General features: G+C 45.8%; 1 protein-coding gene across 2 annotated transcripts in view; it reads right to left on the reverse strand.

Moving 5' to 3' along the window:
• Positions 1–3,178: 3,178 nt before the first annotated feature.
• tcf7l1b (transcription factor 7 like 1b) overlaps positions 3,179–19,289 on the reverse strand; it is a 30,215-nt gene continuing 14,104 nt past the window's right edge. The window contains exons 4-12 of one of the 2 annotated variants that reach the window (XM_084025071.1): positions 15,091–15,174; positions 7,745–7,880; positions 7,296–7,398; positions 6,835–6,918; positions 5,241–5,378; positions 4,939–5,101; positions 4,739–4,846; positions 4,591–4,642; positions 3,179–4,116 (exon numbers count right to left, since the gene is read on the reverse strand). In XM_084025071.1, the coding sequence (XP_083881197.1) occupies positions 3,641–4,116; positions 4,591–4,642; positions 4,739–4,846; positions 4,939–5,101; positions 5,241–5,378; positions 6,835–6,918; positions 7,296–7,398; positions 7,745–7,880; positions 15,091–15,174 (1,344 nt within the window). In that variant the 3' untranslated portion in view covers positions 3,179–3,640. The remainder of the gene's footprint in view (positions 4,117–4,590; positions 4,643–4,738; positions 4,847–4,938; positions 5,102–5,240; positions 5,379–6,834; positions 6,919–7,295; positions 7,399–7,744; positions 7,881–15,090; positions 15,175–19,289) is intronic. The other variant, XM_084025072.1, reaches the window with a different exon arrangement.

The raw sequence follows: 19,289 nt of genomic DNA on the forward strand, positions 1-19,289 counted from the left end.
TGATAAATATCATTGAGTTGAGAGATGCACATGTAGTTACACCTTATTTTTTATGCATGTGGCAAATCATCAAAATGTTTAAAACCACATCCATCGACATTATCCAAATACACGTCACTGTTTATGACAACTGGAAGGGTTGTAATGGCTCCCCCTTCCTCTTTTTGAAAAAAACAACTGTTTCCTTCACACATAGCTGCACATACCGTATCTCTGTATATACGTTTCACGGTGTAAAACAATGCATGTCTGATCTGATTTAAGCCAAATGACTTGGGGCTATTTATGTCCATCAGTCATGGCGTTTCAGTGAGGAGGGGGGGGTTATTTAGTTTCTATTTGAATGGCACATGTAGAAACAAAGGCAGACTAAATATTTAGTCCAGATTCAGATACAGATGCGTCTGTGTGCGAGGCAGACATCCTCCTATTGTCATTGCACCCCATTGTGCTGCAGCCAGGACCTGCAAACGTAAAAAAGAGAGTACTAAAGAAGAAATATGTATATTTATTCTTTTTGATTGACTTATTTTCCTATTTAATATATATATATATTTAACGATTCACCACAGGAGGAGTGGAGGAGGTTTAGGGGGAAGCTGCCATAAAGGGGATATTTACTCCACATGTCAGTATTTTACCTTATCAACAGATGGCAGTATTGATATACATTGCAGCTGAAGAATAAATGTGACAAAAGCACATGATGACACCAGATGACTTTAAGTGCACGTAATGGTGGGGCTTAAAACATACAAAAAAAGAAAGTGTCAGCTTTTTAAAATGTATTTATTCTAGAGAGGAATAAAATAGCTGACATAAAGTCACAAAACTTTCGAGCACCATAAGTGATATTCCCTGCGATAACGGTGCTACAGGGATGAGACTGGAACGTGTGCAGCAGCTTTGGAGATGAGATAATCATGGAAATGTTAATTGGAGGTGTTTCACATCTCAGCTGGGCGTGAGAGCACCCGTGGGCTCCTGTAATAAATACGTCTTAATTGTGGCAAGCTCCTTGACATTTTGAAAAGTCCGACGATCCCCCTCATTCTTTGACACCTATTTGCATTTCCGTCTCTAAGGTCAAACGCGTATGAATAATACATTGATCTCACAGCTATACCTATCGTCACAAAGGCAGCCAGCTGAGTGTTGCTAAGCTCGGTGAATGTGACAGAAACAATCAATTAATATCGCTTTGGGACGCCGACACAGCATCCTGTTATTAATGGGAGTATAAGGTCACGAGATTATTTGGATGTAGTTCATCTGAGGTTCATCAAGGTTAGCTGTTTAGACTAAACGCTGCTGTCAGGTGTGCGTTTTTTGGTGTTTTTTTTATTTAAAGTGTTGCCATAAAATTATTATAATTTTTTTCTTTTAGTGATTTATAAAAGTGACAGCTCTCGGTGCAACATCACCACGCACGTGAACTATCAAAGGGTTAACCTGGAATAAATTCCAGATCAAAGGAAGGCCCAGAAAGGAACCTTGGCAAGAGATTGGAAGAATTTAATGAGCAAAAAAATTTGCATGAATTAAATCTGACCTCGTGCTTACATGGCAGATGTTGAGTGGAGCAGCAACCGGATACATTATTAGAGATAAACAGTGGCGTGTTACACTGGAGCATGGGAACTTCAACCATAATGTGCCCTTTTTATTCCGATTTCACGTGGAAAGCGATGCTTTTAAAAACCCGCGCTGCTCCATGTTATGCATTAAACATCATCAAATTGTGTTGTAACAATAATAGATTTCATGGGGATTTCCTTCAATGTGATAAACCTTATTTATAAGAAATACACATTTAAAAAAGAAAGCAGGGGGAAGGTATTTAATAGAGGAACAACCAGCATATTTGAAGCCACTCACTTGGGGGGAGTTTCATAATAAGGGTACTGTCTTAGGAGAATTGAACATTGCACTGGATGTATAGCCTTGAGGAGACAGATTTGCTGGCTGTTTTGACAACTCATTACCTGTAATTTCACTGACGGATTGGGGAAGTGGCTCAGAGCAGACAGCCGTGGCACCAGAGACTCTGTGGTTTGTGCCTGGAAATGATGTAAGATGGAACGGCAAATAAGCAAAGACTTACTGTGGCTAATGATTGCTTAAAAGAGAGCAGGAAGGGGGGGGGGGTTGACAGTTTGGTGCCTCTGCATGGAGGAAGCACATCTTTAGTCCACCTATCTGTCTTTTTAAAAGCCTGCGTGGAAAGTTCATTGTCAGCGAAATCGCAGATAATATGGATATTGTTCACGTGGCATTTAAGCATTAATAGCAATTAACCCAGATTGCCCTTTTGGTGCCGTCTACTCTCTGGAAACGCATCTTTATTTGCAACATAAAACACACTGAAAAGTCACATACACCAGCTCTGTGGATCTTTGTGAAGTTTCCAAGTCAGTAGGTGAAGAAGAGGGGGGGCATCATCAGTGGGCTGGTCCATGCCAGTCCTCCCCCCCCTGCTCTGACATAATTGGTCCATCCCTGGCACTACTCCTCATCTCCAAAAAGCCACCAAAAACTGTAACCTACCTTGTGTATTTTTCACTAATTGAAATGCCTAATGAGGTCCCAGGGGCTCCATCCCATTACCTCGGAGTTAATTAAAGCCTAAGCAGCGTGCCAAACGGTGAATAAAGATGCAGTAAAAGTGCGAGAGGAACCCGAGCAGGGTTTCGGTGTGCTGGGACGCCGGGGCTGACCTGCTTTTTTTTTTTTTTTGTCATTGTTGTGGGACGTTGCATTCGGAGAAGGAGCAGATGTCTATTATTTTTTTATTTGCATTTATTTCTGGCTCGCCCGGTTCAGGCGCTCCGTTTTCCAGTGTGGTTAGCCTAATTCTGCTTTATGAAACATTAAAATCGCTGCTACCATCAGCTACTTTCTATAAAGATGTTCCTACAGAACGGCAGGTGTGGAATGGACTTTTTGATTTCAGTGCGGTGGTAATAAAATTATACTGCTCATTAAATCTACATTTGTAACACCTACAGAAAGGCAGTTATCGACTTGTTGTGTCGCGTGGTCACCGCGATGAGAATATTAACCCAAACCACAGTGACTTGTTAAAGAAAACCTCTCTTTATTAAATGACAGAAACATGGAGCTGACAGAACGCGCAGAGACCAAAAAAAGAGGCACTTCTTTTAAGAAACAATTTCAAATGTTTATTTAACATGTCAAAGAATGGGGGAGGAGGAGGGGGCAAACACTCGTGAATTGAAAAGGGGGAACTGCAATTATTGGCCAGCACTATGACTTCAACTTAATACTAACATTAATCAGGTTTTGGCTAAAAAAACAAAAAAACAAAAAAAAAAACATGTTTTTGCTCCTTTTTTTTGTTTTTATAAAGAAACTTTATGTACATTGGTTCTTTTATACAAGAGGTTCATTGGATAAATGCATAAAAAAAAAAGAAACCAGTTCTGCAGTAAACTTTACAAAAAATACATTTTTGTTTTTCATTGAGAGGTGTAGAAAAGGAGACGGTCAAATATTGACCAATAATATTTCTTCCTTTTCATTTATTTAGAAAAAAAGCTGTTCTAATAACTATTTTTTTTTTTTTAGAGAAAAGCAATATACAGCACAATAAATGGGGAGAAAATCGCCTTTAAAGGATTCATTCGGTTTGTTTGGTAACCAAGGAGAGGGGCTGCGACTGGAACAGGGCATGATGGGAGTGAAGGGCCGCCTGATGGAAGGGGGAAGGTGGGGAGAGCATGGAGGGGTGCAGGGAGGCGAAGGGGATCGGCCGGGTGAGGATGGGTGTGGTCGACTGGCTACCTGGGAGGGAGAGGTGGGCGTGGTGGGAGGAGGAGGAGGAGGAAGAGGAGGAGGAGGAAGAAGATGTGGTCCCGGAGCCCTTGCCGGCGAGGGAGAAGTGGTGGTGGTGCATGCGTCCCTCCGGTTTGGTGGTGAGCGAGAGCGGCTGGGCCTGCTCGGAGTGGGTGGCGGCGGGGGCGGCCGGCGAGGCCAAGGCCGCGGAGGGCGTGGCCGGGGAGTCCAGCATGCTGCCGTGGGACGACGCCGGGCTGTCGCACATCTTCTCCGAGGGCAGGTACTGCACGCACTGCTTCTTGCTTCTTATGGAGAAATCTGAGGAGGGGGGGGAGGAGGAAACGAGGGAGCTGAATTATGGATCCGACCGCTGGCTTGGAAATCTGGTTCACGTCCCTCAATGCCGACAAGACGATGGCAGCGACAGTAATAGACACGTTCGAGTCAAGAAAACACACACGGCGACGGTGAAACACGATGTTAGACGTGGTCGGGGTGGTATGCAGTCACGATGCACGGATGAAAAGAAAGAAAATGACACACCACACCAAAATGTCGGGTATCGGGTGGAAAAGCTCTCTTAATTTTGGTTGCACAACAGACATACCTGCCACTATTAGCACTGAACCTCATAAGCTGCTTGTCAAAAGTATAGAGGGCAGGGAGGGAAAGAGTTAGTCAGTGTTAGTGGAGGACAGAATCCATGCAGAGGCAAATCAAAAGAAGAAAAGGTGCAGTCGCGTTGTCGTGGAGGTAAAAACCAAAGGCGGTCGGGAGGAGAACATCACGTACCTTCTGGTTTGGAGTCGGGCTTGTTGTCTCTCTTCCTCTTTTTCCGCTTTCCCTGCAAAGATAAAACAACGGCGTCGTTATTATAACAAACTGAATTATTATCTGACTGAAGCTGGCGAGGAAAAAGTCATTTCCTTCTTTTACTCACATAGTTGTCTCGCGCTGACCATCCCGGGTAGAGCTGGGAGTGGAGTTGCCTCTCTTTCCTGGCCAGCTCGTAGTATTTGGCTTGTTCCTCTCTTGACAGGGAATGCCACTGTGGACGAAGCCAGAAGATATTAAAGGATTAATACCAGCAAAACGGACAAAACCGTTAAAAAAAAAACTCCTAAAAAAAAACGTGCTTACCCGTCTTCCGAGGATCTGGTTGATGGCGGCGCTCTCCTTCAGAGTGCACTCGGCCACCACTTTGGCTCTCATCTCCTTCATGTACAGCATGAAAGCGTTCAGAGGTTTCTTGATGTGAGGCCTCTTGTCCTCTTCCTTCTTGGGAGGAACGGGGGATTTCCTGCTAATCCGAAACATTTCAAAAATATGCCGTCAGTGAGAACCGTGAATGGCGTGAAGAGGTGCGAATTAACGAGCAGAACAAGGGGAATTTTATAGACTTTTATTCTGAAAAAAAAATAAATAAAAAAAGCAGTTCTTACGCGTGCATGGAGGGGCTCATGTCGCTGGGCTCCTGTTTGATGGCCGGGGACACGATGGCGGGATGGGGGATGCCCGTCTGGTGGAGGCCGTGAGGAGGCGGAGTCACCATGTGAGGGGAGAAACGGCTGGACACCAAGCTGTGGAAAAAAAAAACCACCCCGTTAACCTGACGTGAAAAGGTTGTTCGGCTAACTTGGCACAGGAAGTGCCCTCCGGCTGAAATCCACCGCGTCCGTCTAGACTGGGAACTCATACACACAATGACTTACATGCTTTTTTTTTTGTTCAAATAAAGACTTTTTCAAAAGGCCCTTTATTCGGGCAAACGGCTGGAGAAAAGTGGAGTGTGTTGTCACCATGGCGACGGCATGGCCGTGACACCTGAAACCACTTTCCTCGCCACGTTCCAGAGAGCGCTCCGACATCCGTCCACACAGAACACCTTCACAGAAAAAAAAAGTGTCTCTCTTTTTCATTTTCCAATTGTTAACACAATGGAGCATTGTGATGCACGAGGAGGGCTCGCTCTAAACGCCGTGTCTCTCCCTCCGTTTTTAACGTGTCTCACACACGCTAACGCACAATACCACGTTGTGCTCGAGGTCATCGGAGTTAACTTCTCAAACTGTCGACAACATGTTTGTTTTCATTCATCTGACTGAATATAAAATCTGACCGAAAGTCAAGAGAAAACATGATATTTTTGCTTTATTTTCCGTTTTTTCCCCTTAAACCACTTAATAATTCATGCTGTATAAACAAGGAGGTGCCATAACGTCCCCTCGGTAATAATAAACCTATACTGACTATATCTGTAAACATCCCACCGAGTCCCCGATGGATGCTGCTCAGAGTGATGCTGTCAAAGCCAACGCTCCACATTAGCATGCATGCAACACAGTCACATGCATGTAACCTGCAGTGTGCTGTGGATGTGAGATTTTCTTCATATTTGTTTATATATATATGAAAGTATAGATAATAAATAGTGTAAAAAACCCTTCCTATCAGGTGTGATCACGGAGAGCCTTCTGAATATTTCATATCGGACCGACTCCGGAAGGCTCGCTACAAATCTCTCCAATTTTGAAAGAGGGTCAGAGAGTTTAGTCTGATTGGACGCGCAGGTTTCGGATGAGCTTTGATTTGTCATTATTGATTGTCGGCCCTTTCATCTCTGTGAGTGTGTGTGTGTGTGTGCGTGTGTGTGTGTGTGTGTGTGTGTGTGTGTGTGTGTGTGTGTGTGTGTGTGTGTGTGTGTGTGTGTGTGTGTGTGTGTGTGTGTGTGCAGTGGCTCAGAACACCGGCTTGACCACAGAAGTTTAGCTTCCAGAGAAAAGACAGGAGAGGAGCGCTGAATGCCAATAACGCCTCCCTCTCTTATTTGAGAAGCTGAACGTGTCGGTGATGGACTAAGACCTCGCATCCCTTTGTAGTCCTGACAGCGCCGGCCGTCCCTGATCGGACCACGTTGTCAGAAAGGCAAAAAAAGAAGATGCTTCTTCGGGAAAAATGTTGTTCAAAAAAAGTGCACAGCAGCCATTTCTTTTAGCCGGAGAAAATGTGATTACAGGCAAACACAAATCTGCTCACCTGGACATGGATGCATTCATTGCTAGCGCTGGATAGGGGTGACGGAATCCCCCCGGAGGGATGGAGTACATGGGCTGGCCCTGCCTGAGAGACACAGAGAGGAAGACAGGAGTGAGTGAAAGCTCCAGAGCGAGGTGGATCAAACACAGCTGACAGCTAACAGCTAACCCACCAGCACTAATCCTCTACTCATCAGCCCCCCCCCCTCCTAGTGGAACAGCAGCGTTGCAATCGATTATGGAGCCAAAACCCATAAATGTTCATACATTCTTTATTTATTCATTTATTATTATTATTATTATGACATTTACACAACAGAGCATAAAAAATCTGATATTACTAAAGACAGGAATTTCCAAAATATCACAAATCACTTTCTTTTCTTCTTTTTTTTTTCTGAATCTTCCACAAGTGATGAGGAATTTGCTAACACGAGTTCTTTAACTGTGGTGCTGACTTACTGTGGCATGAGCCAGCCCAGCGGGTGTGCGATGGACCCGACGGCCCCGGGGGACAGCGGGTAGTAGGGGGAGAGCTCTGACGGGTGAGGCGTCCGAGGGATACCTGGAACAGACGGGAGACAGCGGCGTTTAGATGGCCGTTAACATACAAACAGTATTACATATCCGAGGAGACGTGTTATCTGTCTTCACGGCAGCGCAGCAGCTGTGCTGTGGTGAATTGACTTGAATGAGCCCATTAAAAAAAAAGTCAAAACAGAAGAAAATCTCCATAGAAACGGCGTTCCAAACTGTGTCTAAATACGGCGTTTCCTTTCCAGACTTCCCGACCGTGTCGAGCTCATTAGCGTGCGTTCCGTTGCCTCCTGGTTACTGTGGAAGCTTCTGTACTTCTTTTTGGATAATTCCACATTTCCACATTACAGACGGATCACGACGTAGAACGTTACCTGTCTTTGGGTCGAGGATCTCCGGGGAGAGGTGCGATGGCGGCGTGCCGGGGGAGAAGTGTTCGTTGCTGTAGGTGATGAGGGGCGTCAGCGGGTGGACGTGGTGGGCGTGCTGCACCACCGGGACTTTATTGGACTGTTGAAGGAAGAAAAAGAGGACGTTATGGACAGTTAAAACAAGCGCATGCAGTGTAAAAAGGCAAACGCGTGGTGTAAATATAGGCCCGTCATGTGCGAATGCCCTCTATGGTAAACACAACATTAGTCCGCTGCATGTGATCGTGGGCCCTGTGATGCAATCTGGACCGGCACCAAGGAACACTAAAAGAGCCCCGCACACACATGCCAAGACCATTACAGTCATTTAGCTGCAGGGAGAGGACTGTTTGTTCAGTCCGACTAGAAAAACAACGGTGCCACCGAGTCCAGAAGTCACCCCGGCGAGCCGCAAACAAACACAATCAGGGTGAGGCCGGTCTGGAGACATCATCTCCCACTCTCAGGGACGCTTCGTTTTAACGTGGATCTATTTTTTTCCAGCATCGCGCCCACAACGAGGTTGATGAAGACAATAATAATATCCAGCGTCTCTGCTTTCATTAGGCCGGCGCTCAGCCTCCTCGCAGTCATTTCCCCTGGCTGCCTGGCTGAATGGAGCACTTGTTGGCTCAACTTGTCACATGGGAGGGTCAAGGGGTGGAGGGGGAGTAGGAGGGGGAGTGTGTGTGTGGGGGGGAGAAAGGAGTCTTGTTCCTCCAGGCTAACCTTTCTTCAATATCCCTCCCCACCCCCTTCCCAACCTCTCGTCTCTCTCCAACGTGGTCTGCTGGGGAACAAGGTTTGCATTGAGACTTTCTGTACACTCTCTTGCTTCACGCTGCTTAGAATTGTTCCAAATCGTTTTTTTTTTTTTAAAGGAAGGTCCAACCCTTTCCTCTTTTTAAATCTTTAGCAAATTGGTTTCTCCCGTGTCTAAGCACGCTTTGATTCTGGGTAATACCAGACGGGAGTGAGGAAAATATTTACTGGCTATATTAAGATCACTTTGCTCAGGACTTTTGGGGGTTTTTTCTCCAGACTTAAGAGCATTTAAGGTCAATGATGATGATGATGCTGGAGAGAGAGTGAGAGAGAGAAAGAGATTTCACACAGCACAGAGACGGCTTTGATGAAGCTTCGTGGCAGAAAGAAGCGTTGACCTGCTGGGTTGAAATCCCAGGTCCCGCATGTCATGTATATTTGAGTCGTGCTTTGTTGTTCTACTTAATGTACAATATGCCTGGATTTCTCCCTATATTGTGAGGGGGCTGTTTGAGACCTCTAGACCTGGGTGCCAACACATTTTGGGAAGCACTTCAGTGAGAATTTGAAATGATGCCTATTAATTATTCATATCCTGGAATACACCAATCGTGTGCTCTACACATATTTCTAAGTTTTCGAAGGCACTAGTTTCAACTGCCTTTTTTTCCCTTCGGCAGACAAAATGTGGGGAGAGAGACGCAGGTTGCACTTTGCAAAAGTCTCCTGACTTCCATGCTGCAGAAGCAAATCCCTGTCATTAAATAAGACCATTTTTCTGAATTAAATCACTCAAAATCAACATCATTTTCAACACTTATTCATAGGGATGGGTAAAAACATCGATACGGCAATATATCGCGATACTTTGCGTTGTGAATGCAGTACTTTATCCTTTTTCATTTTATTTTCAATATTTATTCCAGTGAATTAAGAAAATGTAGAGGCTGTTTTGAATTAAATAGTTTTGACTCAATTTGTCCTCTGATCAATATCATCTGATGTACATATACAGTACTTGTGTTCTCATCTTTATTTATATCGCAATATAATGATATCGTGATGCGTATCGTATCGTGATACGTTCTTGCCAATACTCACCCCTACTTATTCAAATGCGTTCTCTGGAGCTCTGAGAGCATGTATTTTTTATTTTTTTTTAAATTAAAAAAACTCAACTAATGGCTCAATCCTGAATTAAAACTAAACATCCCAGGAATCAATGCCTCCTTTCACCTGCTCTATGTGCGGAGGTTAATATCCCCTTGCAGTCCAACGAGAGCTTCACACGTCTGGTGTTCACGATTCCACAAGCGGCGTGTAATAAGGAAACCACAAGGAACATGAGCCGTGTTTTAAATATAAACAACATCTACGTGATAGTGGATAAAGGGCAAACCTGGAACCAGATGGTATCTGCATCGGGGGCGGGCAAGAAATCACGTTCTGTACATAGCCGGTTGCTTGTTGCAAACAGGTCTGCAGTGAAAAAAACACCACGGAACTGGTCTGAGAGCAGATTGAACATAGTAACAGGAAGGTTTAGAGGAAAAGAAAATCAGCAGAAAGTTGCTGAGCCGGAGCAGAGAGAAAAAGATGTCTGTCTCCTGAAGAGGGTTTGAAGCTAAAAAGGCCGAGGTGGCAGTACCTCGCCTGGCTGTCCAACTTGGAACGGCGCTAAGAAAAGCACAGTCCTTGGTCAATGTGGGTGGAGGGGTGGATTTCATTCAAGCAAACATGTTTTTGGATCCTGCACATCTGAATTGAATTACTAGGCAAACAGCCGATGGGGAAGAGAGCTTAGAACAAACTGAATAACCCCGCAGCTTTGTGTGTCTTTATGCTCGGCGATTCTGGGTGGGAGGCTCGGAGGCCTTTCAAAAAAAAAAAAAAACCTCCAGGAAGAAAAAGGAGACAGGGTGAGAAGAAGAATGCCTGGCATGCTGAGAAATCCAAGCCCTTGTTTGTCAACGCCAACAGGAAGCGGACGTGAGAGAGAGAGGGGAGGGCGACCGTGTCGTATGTCTTTAAAAAACTCGGCCATTCATCGGAGAACAACGTGGTCATCGCCTCCGAACGGGTCAACGGGAGGAATATTCTTATAATAACACAGAGCAGAGAGGCGTCGTGTTACTGCAGCGAACGTCCCCCGCTGGTGATTACATAAATAGACAAACAAAGCAGCACAGTGGACGTAAATATTTAGTAAACTAACATCAATATGACTCTTATTATTATTATTATTATTATGTTAATGTATCTATTTTGGTGAAATCCTCCTCAAGAGTTCAGACTGAAATCAAAGCGCTGGTTCCTTATTCAATTTCTGAAGAGGATCTGGTCTCTGCAGTGGCCCAGCAGGACTGCAGACCTCAGATCAGTATTCAGTCCGGTACCTCCCGATGCCTTTGATTTCATGATGGATCCCGGTTGTTCGCTGCCCTAATGCAAAACGAGAGCCTCTCTCTCCGGACTCCCGGTCAGCGGACTGTTGGAAGAATATCATTCCGAGGCAACTATAGGCGTCTGGAAACAAGAATATCTCAACTTAAAGTGTCCAGAGAGTTCAACGAAGAGGCATCTCTGGAATGCAGCACCACTTCAATTCACTTTAACGATTCCGTGACTTATGACACACTGACAGGACCGGGACCCTAGACCCCCCCCCACCCAGACTCCCTCCAGACTAACACAATATTGAGACAAAGAGGGGGATTCTTACGTCCCCGTCCCATATCTGAGCGCTGAGTCGTGATCCGATAAGCCAGCGAAGGGGACAGACAGAGAGACACCCCTGGTCACTTCCACCTCATTACGGAGCCGCGGCCCTTCTAATCCGGAGTAACAGTACCACCACAGTGTGACGCAGAGGAGAGGCATTATGGGCGAATTACCTCGAGTGACTGAATGACCTCAGAGAGGGAAGTAAGAGTGTTAATGACAAACGTCAACCGGTGGCGAGACGCATGTGATTCAGATCCTCGTCCTCGCCTCTCTGGTCCGGCTCGGCCACCGCCGCCGGCCCAACACGCTCCCCATACTGCATCACCTGGCACCGCGGCGCCTTTGATGGGTTATTCATGAGGAGGCAGCCCTCTGAACACAGGGGTCTATACGGGGGTTTTGGGGTGCTTGACGTATGTGCTTGCTCTCCCCAGTCCTCCCACCACCACCATTACCACCATTACCACCAACAGCAATACCAACTGAATGCTAAACAAACCTGTCTGTTGAATAATTGAGGACTCAGGCCAGAGCAGGCTCCCCTCATTAGCATACGGGCCTTATGGACCCAATCTGCACGGCGACAGGCCGGCCTTTCCCCCGGACTTCCAGAATTACCAACAAAAAAAAACACGTCAAAGCAAATTTCAGCTCTGCAACAAATATCACACGGATCTTTGCAGCCGTGTAGGAATGAGAATAAATGTCAATACCAAACATAAGTGAACGGGCTGTAACTGTTATGGAAACAGAGCTGACATGCTTATAAAATATAATAGATCTCCACATTTATCCCACACGGTGCCAGCTCCCGTCATAAAAGACAACAACGCTGTCAGATTTAACACATGCTTGCAGAATGACTGCAGGAGTACAGGTCTCTCTCTCGCTCTGCCTCCCTGGCTCCTCTTGGCCCTGGGCAGTAATCCCTGGCCCCCCATGTGTGTGCCCATCCGCTCCCCCTGCTCTCATTAGTGCAGTGTTGGGGGGCCTGGGGAGCCTGCAGGCCTGGGGAGCCAGCCTGCTGCTCTCCTCCCACCCTCCCACTCTCCCTCTCCTCGGCTGGAGTAATGAGCACATAATCAGCCTGGCTCGCTGTCAGCAGCAGCAGCACACCAGAGGGGCATGTGGGCTCCTGGCCCAGAGTGGGGGGTAAGGCCACAGCGGGGGTGTTTCACTCCCTGGAAATCCCTCCGTGCCCAGGGTGTGTGTGTGTGTGTGTGTGTGTGTGTGTGTGTGTGTGTGTGCGCCCGCACCCCGGCGCTACAGCTTTTTTTTTCCTACCAACCAATCAAATGACCTCCCTGTAGTCACAGGTCACCAGATCAAGCGTGGCGACTTCCTCTTTCAGCCCGCGTACTGAAAGCAGTTACACTCTGCGTGAACTTCCCTACCTTTTATACGTTTACACTCAAGTGTTCGACACGAGGTCTCTTCGTGTTATCTCATGTTCTCTCTCCTGCCAAATTAAGTGTTTCATTTCAGATGTTTGGTCTTGGACTGCACTTTTATGAAAGCCCTGCTTTTTAAATTGCAATAAAAAATAGAAAGAAAAAAAAAAGACCATAATAAGTAGCATTAAACAGACTTTTAATTTGAAAAATCAAGATACAAAGAAGCCTCTATCCGCGCTAGAAGCTGCAGGTATTTATAACTTCCTGTGTGAAGATATTAAAGCGTTTAAAATGTGTTTAATTAGATGCAGTAATAGAGCTGAAAACTTTAGGAAAATACATATTTAAACACACAAGGCTGTTTATTATTTCCGACGACGTGAGTAACTTTTTCTCCCACAAAACAGAACGTATCTCTTGTGTTTTTTTGCTGTATTGACTTCAGCGGATTAATGACGTTCAAAGAGACGAAGGCCAAACAACAACAACAAAAAGAAAACCTCCAACTACATGAAACGCAGCAGCAAAGCACTGAAGGACAGAACAGAAACAATCCAACAAAACAGAGAACTCAGCTTCACTCAAAGTGCTTTCATTTCCTTTTAAATTCAACCGCTATCGTCATCCTCGCCGTTGTATTTTTTTTGTACTTTTCCCTCCCGATTCCTTCTCCCCACCTCCTGGATTCACAGATTTCACATTTTCTACTCGGAATCCGATTTCTTTATCTTCACACAGAAGCGACTATGTCTCCCAGAAGAACTACCACGGGGTCAGCGCACGGTCAGCGTTTATTCTAATAAATAATTGGTTTCTATTGAGAGTTAAGTCAGTCCTGGATTCCCAAGGGCAAACTCTGTCCCCTTCGCAACAATTTACCATTCACTGCCATCAATGAGGACTTTGTGTGTGTGCGTCGCTGAGAATATGGGATCCAGAGAATCGACCGCAAAAACCCCCGGCAGAGCGCATCTCTCTCCAGGATCTGTGAGGTCAAGTCACAGACGGTTATTTACTCAAGCGCAGAGCGTCGGTGGCTTCTCCGCTCCGCTTAACGTGACTTCCTGAACCGGGAAAATGGCGTTGATACCGATCGAGATATGTCGGATAGATTCTGGCTGTTATCGGAATGTTTTTTTTCGATGCCCGAGCACACGACATCCCTCAGTGAAGCCACAAACCAAACAGGCCCCTGCTGAGGGCCCGCATTGTCTGAGCAGGGCGAGACACCCTGATGACTCGTTCACACCTGCGTGGGAAAGTTCAAGAATGGCGAGGTGGGTTTGGAACGGCGAGAGATTTATGACGGGAGAGTTATTGTGGCTCAGCGTTTGGCCTGCGGGTGCTACAGGAGGCCGTGCTGCTCACTGACGGATGGGAACCAGCAGGAATACACACTGAAACAGTTGTTATAGGGAATTATCAACGTCACAGTGATAGTTGGATTATTGTTATTTCATTTATTTAGTTCCCAGAGAACTGATCTGTCCTCCCCCCCGCAGTATGATTGCATGATTTGTGTGATAATTAGGTTAACGTCCCGGAGGAAACGTCCTGTTAGTGCCACAGAATCAAAGTGGCCTTCCTTAAGCAGCCATGTTGCTCTTTGTCAAACAGACTCTCTCTGCTGCTCTCCACTTGTTGTCTTATTTGCGCCGGCGTTTTCAGTATTACTCGATTTTCCGTAGTTTAGCGCTTTTATTGATGATGTTTTGAAACTCAGGGGCGACGTGTCGCAGAGAGAATGGTGACATCTCGTAACGACCGTTAGATCGACGCCTACGACGTCTCCACTGCAGGAAATACGTCACCTGATGGAAAGGTGGGAGTCGCCACGGTCATCATGGGTTACAGTGTAGTGTGCATTGATAGGTTAATAGATATTATTTTATATATTGGATTATTATCATATATTTTATTATATATTTGTTTGTTTTATATATTTAAAAATGTTATTATATAAATACTTACTAGAATTATATTGAGCATATAAATTATATTCTTATATTTTCTTCAACATTTATTTTTTTTATATACAGCGTCGCCCATCAAGTTGGAATAATTTAGCAAATGTCTTGTATTTTATAGCGACCAACAAATGTGGATAATTTGGACACATAATGTTAATCAGTGCATCTGTTCAGAAATGATTACTGATGCATTTAAATAGGAATAAACAGAGGATTGTGTCTGAAAACTAAATATTCCAACTTTATTGGCAACAGTGTACAAAGCACTGACTTATAATGAAGTTGGTTCTCCATGTAGTTGAACTACTGTTCCCATGTTGCTGCAGCTTAGCCTGCTACATGTCCCTGAGAGGGGGGCGGAGCTTCAGTGCAGCGAAGCTTCACTTAACGTGGGCTGACCGGTAACTTAGCTCACTACACTTTCAGGCTCGCTCGCCCGACGCTGGTGTCTACTTACTAAATGTCCCGGTGTCGGCGAGCGGGAGTCTTTTAGTCCTGCAGATCCGGGGACGTCCAGAAGAGGCCATTTCATCTGCAGGTACTGTGGGTGACACAAAAAAGAAGGAACACTTAGAAAAAACGTCCAATATTATAAATGATAAAATAGATATGATATAGAGACCAAACAGCAAAAAAAAAGAAGGGGCCTCATAGATATATTTCCTGTTGCTAAACCAGAGGAGCGTGTAAAAGTGGTACGACCCCGCCGGGCCAGCCGGCAGACACCTGTACCAGACTCACGTCGCTGCTGGAGTCAGACAGTGAGTTCTGGCACGGGGCAGAGCAGGGAGAGCGATGTGAACACAACGGGCTGGTGGGGGACTGTGAAATTGCCGTTTGTCAAGGAAAAACAAGAGGCCAGCTGTGGGCGCCCGTCGCCGAGCGGGTGGGAAGAGACAGCTGGAAGGAAGCCCCGTTTACAGAGCAGCACAGAGGTTGAGCTGCAGGACTCCCAGCTAACTCCCGTCTCCATTGGTTTGGCCTTTTGACCCCCAAAAACGTAGCCCCTCCTACTTTTTCGTCCATCACTATTATTTTGGATTAAAAGTTATCAGACAGGTGTTTGTGTCACAGAACGTTTCCACCACTGTGTCGCCGCTGTACAGCCTTAGAGCCGCATGTTCTCCCAGAGAGGTTTTTTTTTGTTTTTATGATTTACGACTTAATACAACAAGCTGAGTTTTTTTCTTTTTCTCTTCTTTTTTTTTTCTCCTCCGGCAGTGGAGATAGCATGAAGTCAGAGACCCAAAAGCACGGCTCCACCATCTGGTTTGTGAATCAGTTTAAATACCGGACACAGCAGCTTGTCATGCATGTGGATTTTCTCTCTGGACTGGTACAATTTCAAATTAATTAAAAAGGTGCACATACTAAGGCTGTGTTTTGCTCATCTAGTTCTCACAGTTCATTATTTAAGATTCCCTTTTGGCCAATGGGAGCATTTCATGGGGTAATAAATTCTCTGGTGGATTAGACAATCTCCCTTTGCATCCTTTTATTCTGCGACGTATACTGTCATTTTTATTGACATGCCGTCGTCCTCGTGGATTCCTACGCCTCCCACAGCAAACATCTGTTGAATGGAGAAGACGAGGAATAGTGTCTGCCATTTACCAGAAAAAAAAATGACTGACTGACAAAAAAACACCCCCGGTGAAAGAATATATGCAAAAAGCTTTGTCCGCTTTTGAGAAGTCGATTTCAGGATAAATGATGACAAACAAGCACAACTTGGAGGAGCATTCAGGTTGTGATTTTTAAAACTTCATTCATCACTCAGGGTTTGTAAGGAGGAAGGAAGCTTGGATGGCTGTGGGTTAAAAATGGAAAAGACATTATAGCGGGAGGGGAGAGGAGGAGGAGGAGGAGGAGGAGGAGGGGAGGAAGAAAAAAAAACATTTTCAGGAATGAGTTTGTCGGAGCAGGCAGAGGGTATTGTTTCCTGACAGCTGGGGTCCAACAGAGCACCGAGGCAGGGTGGGGAGGGAGGAGGGAAGGGGGGACCCTTTTTCCTCTTCGCTAAAAAAAAAAAAAGGGGGGGAAATTCTTGGAGTTGACATCAGCCCTCTTCATTTTCACTATACTGCTCAAGGCTGAATCGCAGGTTCCAACTAATGGGCCCAAGTCCATACAACTGTCAGGAGGCAGTTTGCTTTTAGAGGCTGCTATTGAAACTTTACTCTGCTGCTGTGTGCACGGCGCTCCTAATGAATGCCGCTCTCCGGAGAGGAAGAAAAAAAATCCCAAAACAATGCAGTTTTCTCTGTCTAATCTATGTCAATCATGAGTCCTTTTCCACAAATGAAACAAGCGCTATTGTGAGCCTTTGGTGTTGCCCGTCCCGTGCCCACCCCGGCTCTCTCTCTCCCAATCCATCCCTTATTTGACAGCTTTCTGCCAGGACTGGGGGAACATGCCCCCAGGCACTCTTTTTCTCCCCTGAGCGCCTACTTTTCTTTTAATTGCCAAGTTGCCCTATGGAGCAACTGTTCACACACACACACTCCCCCCCCCTGGAAACATCCAGCCAGGTAATGCCAGCCACACTGTCACATTAGCTCCAGTCCAGACTGGAGCAGCACACCGCTAACATGGGAGGGGGAGGGAGGGGGGGTGTTTCAGGAAACAAAAGGCAAGGAATTGTGGGTCGTGCTGCTCAGCAAAAACTTTCTCAGTGTTACAGTGAAAAAAAAAGACCACAAGGGGAAGTGTAGGGGAAAAAAAGTTAGACAGCTGAATGAGAGCCAGCACTTCAAAATGGATTATTGGAATAGTTATGACATGTTTGTTCAAAAAAAGAGACATAAATCTAAATGTAACAGCGCGTGATGCTTTTTCACGTGGCCTTATTTTTTTTATTTTTTTTATTAGAAACAAATACAGACATATGGTCTGGGACCGGAGCAATTTCTGTTTCAGCATGGGAGCTGGAAGCCGGCGTAAACTCGACTCGGACGGACTACTGAAGGAAATGTGTGACTAAAGTGAAGTTTAGCTGATCCATTTTCACAGCTCTCTAATTGTCTTCCAGCCTTTTTCCCCCCGCCGACGCCTCCAACACCCAGAATAGACATCAGTAGAATGTGCTACTTTTTTTTTACAGGACCCAGATGCGACAAAAGGTGGCAAGCGATGCCACTGAAATTTTCCAAAAAAAAAATCTGCACTGGAGCCCCCGTCCGCCTCCGTTTTTTTTTGAACCGAGAGAATGCAACATATGCTCCGGGGCGTGTGGCCTGCCAGAGCTGGGTTCTAATTGTTACATCGCTCTCACAGAGCGAAGGCAAAGCTCAAGCCAAGAGTCTTTGTCATCTCTGAAGTGTGTGGTGCCCAAACTGCAGGCCAACATCAGAGCGCCGAGAAGAGACAGATGTCTGGACATTTGCTGTCAAACTAAGTCAAGACACTTTGCCAAAGGGACAGAAAGAAGAAAAAACTTTGCAAGACCAAAAAAAAAAGAAGCCAAAAGTCATATTAAAGTTTACAACTATTATTCTGGAGCATTAAAGAAACAACTGTTAGTATCTGCATTAAAATGTGCATTGACTCAACAAGTGGAGGGCCAACAATGGGCTGGTGAATATGTATAAAGTGGCAGCTCAGACGCTTGTGAAATGGCTTCGCCTAACTTGCCTTGAATAGCGGAGCAGCAGGAATGCCTCGGCGGATCGCTCCGGCAGATAATGTCAATCACCTACTGTGTGGAGAGCCCCTCCCCATTGTTTTCTTTTACCCCCCAACAGAAAACAAATGGGCCACACAGCTTGCTGTTTGGCTGAGGTGTTAATTACCCCCCCTCCTCCTCCCTCCCTGCCCATACGAACAGCAACTTTCAGGACAATAGCCCTGTCAGGCCCCTCCTGGGCTTCCCTCCGCTGATATCACCTGCTTCATGCGGGGCCATTGACACCTTCAACCTGATCTATGCAACGCAACACAATTAAAAGCCTGGGGGGACAAAGACAATATGATAAGTAGCCCCTCCGCCCCCCCCCAGCCTCGTCTCAGAGTTTGCATTAAGGCTCATTGTTTACCAACATTAGAGGCAATTACACTGACAATTCTTAAGCAAACCTCGGCACTCATTGTGCTAATTAGTGTGTAATTGATGGGGAAACGACGGAGCAGCTCAGCTGGTCGGACCCACAATGCACTGCTTTGGGCTACAGCAAGTTTTTTTCTGAATGGGGGGGGGGCATGTCCTTATTATCCGGTCCACTATGAAGTAAGTAGATTAGTCAGGGAGGAAGTTATTAATTGAAGCCATCTCGAAAAGAGAGCAAGATATATTTTTGGATTTCTGATTCCAGCGTTTTATTGGTGGCTTGCATCCAAGTGCATGAGGTTGAATCATGTCGGGCAGCTGCAGAAAAACATTTCTCCGTTGGTCAGCTCGCTCGGACAACACGTAGGCCTCTCTCTGCCCCGAGAAGGCCTGCGACGCAGAGATAGCGACGCTGCTAATGGCTACAACATTTGAAGTGTCCATTAGCCCATAGAGGAATGAAGTTAAGTGACTATGACAGGGGCACTCCCTCAGTGCACCGGGCCTCCATTGTGACCTGGTCGCTCGTTCCTGCACTCTTATTCACAGCCAGTAAAAAAAAAAAAAAAAAACTGGGTCAAAGGTCAGACATCCAGAGTGCTGCGGTTTCT

This window comes from Eutrigla gurnardus, assembly GCF_963514095.1.
Source record: "Eutrigla gurnardus genome assembly, chromosome: 13".
In the NCBI taxonomy this organism is placed as follows: domain Eukaryota; kingdom Metazoa; phylum Chordata; class Actinopteri; order Perciformes; family Triglidae; genus Eutrigla; species Eutrigla gurnardus.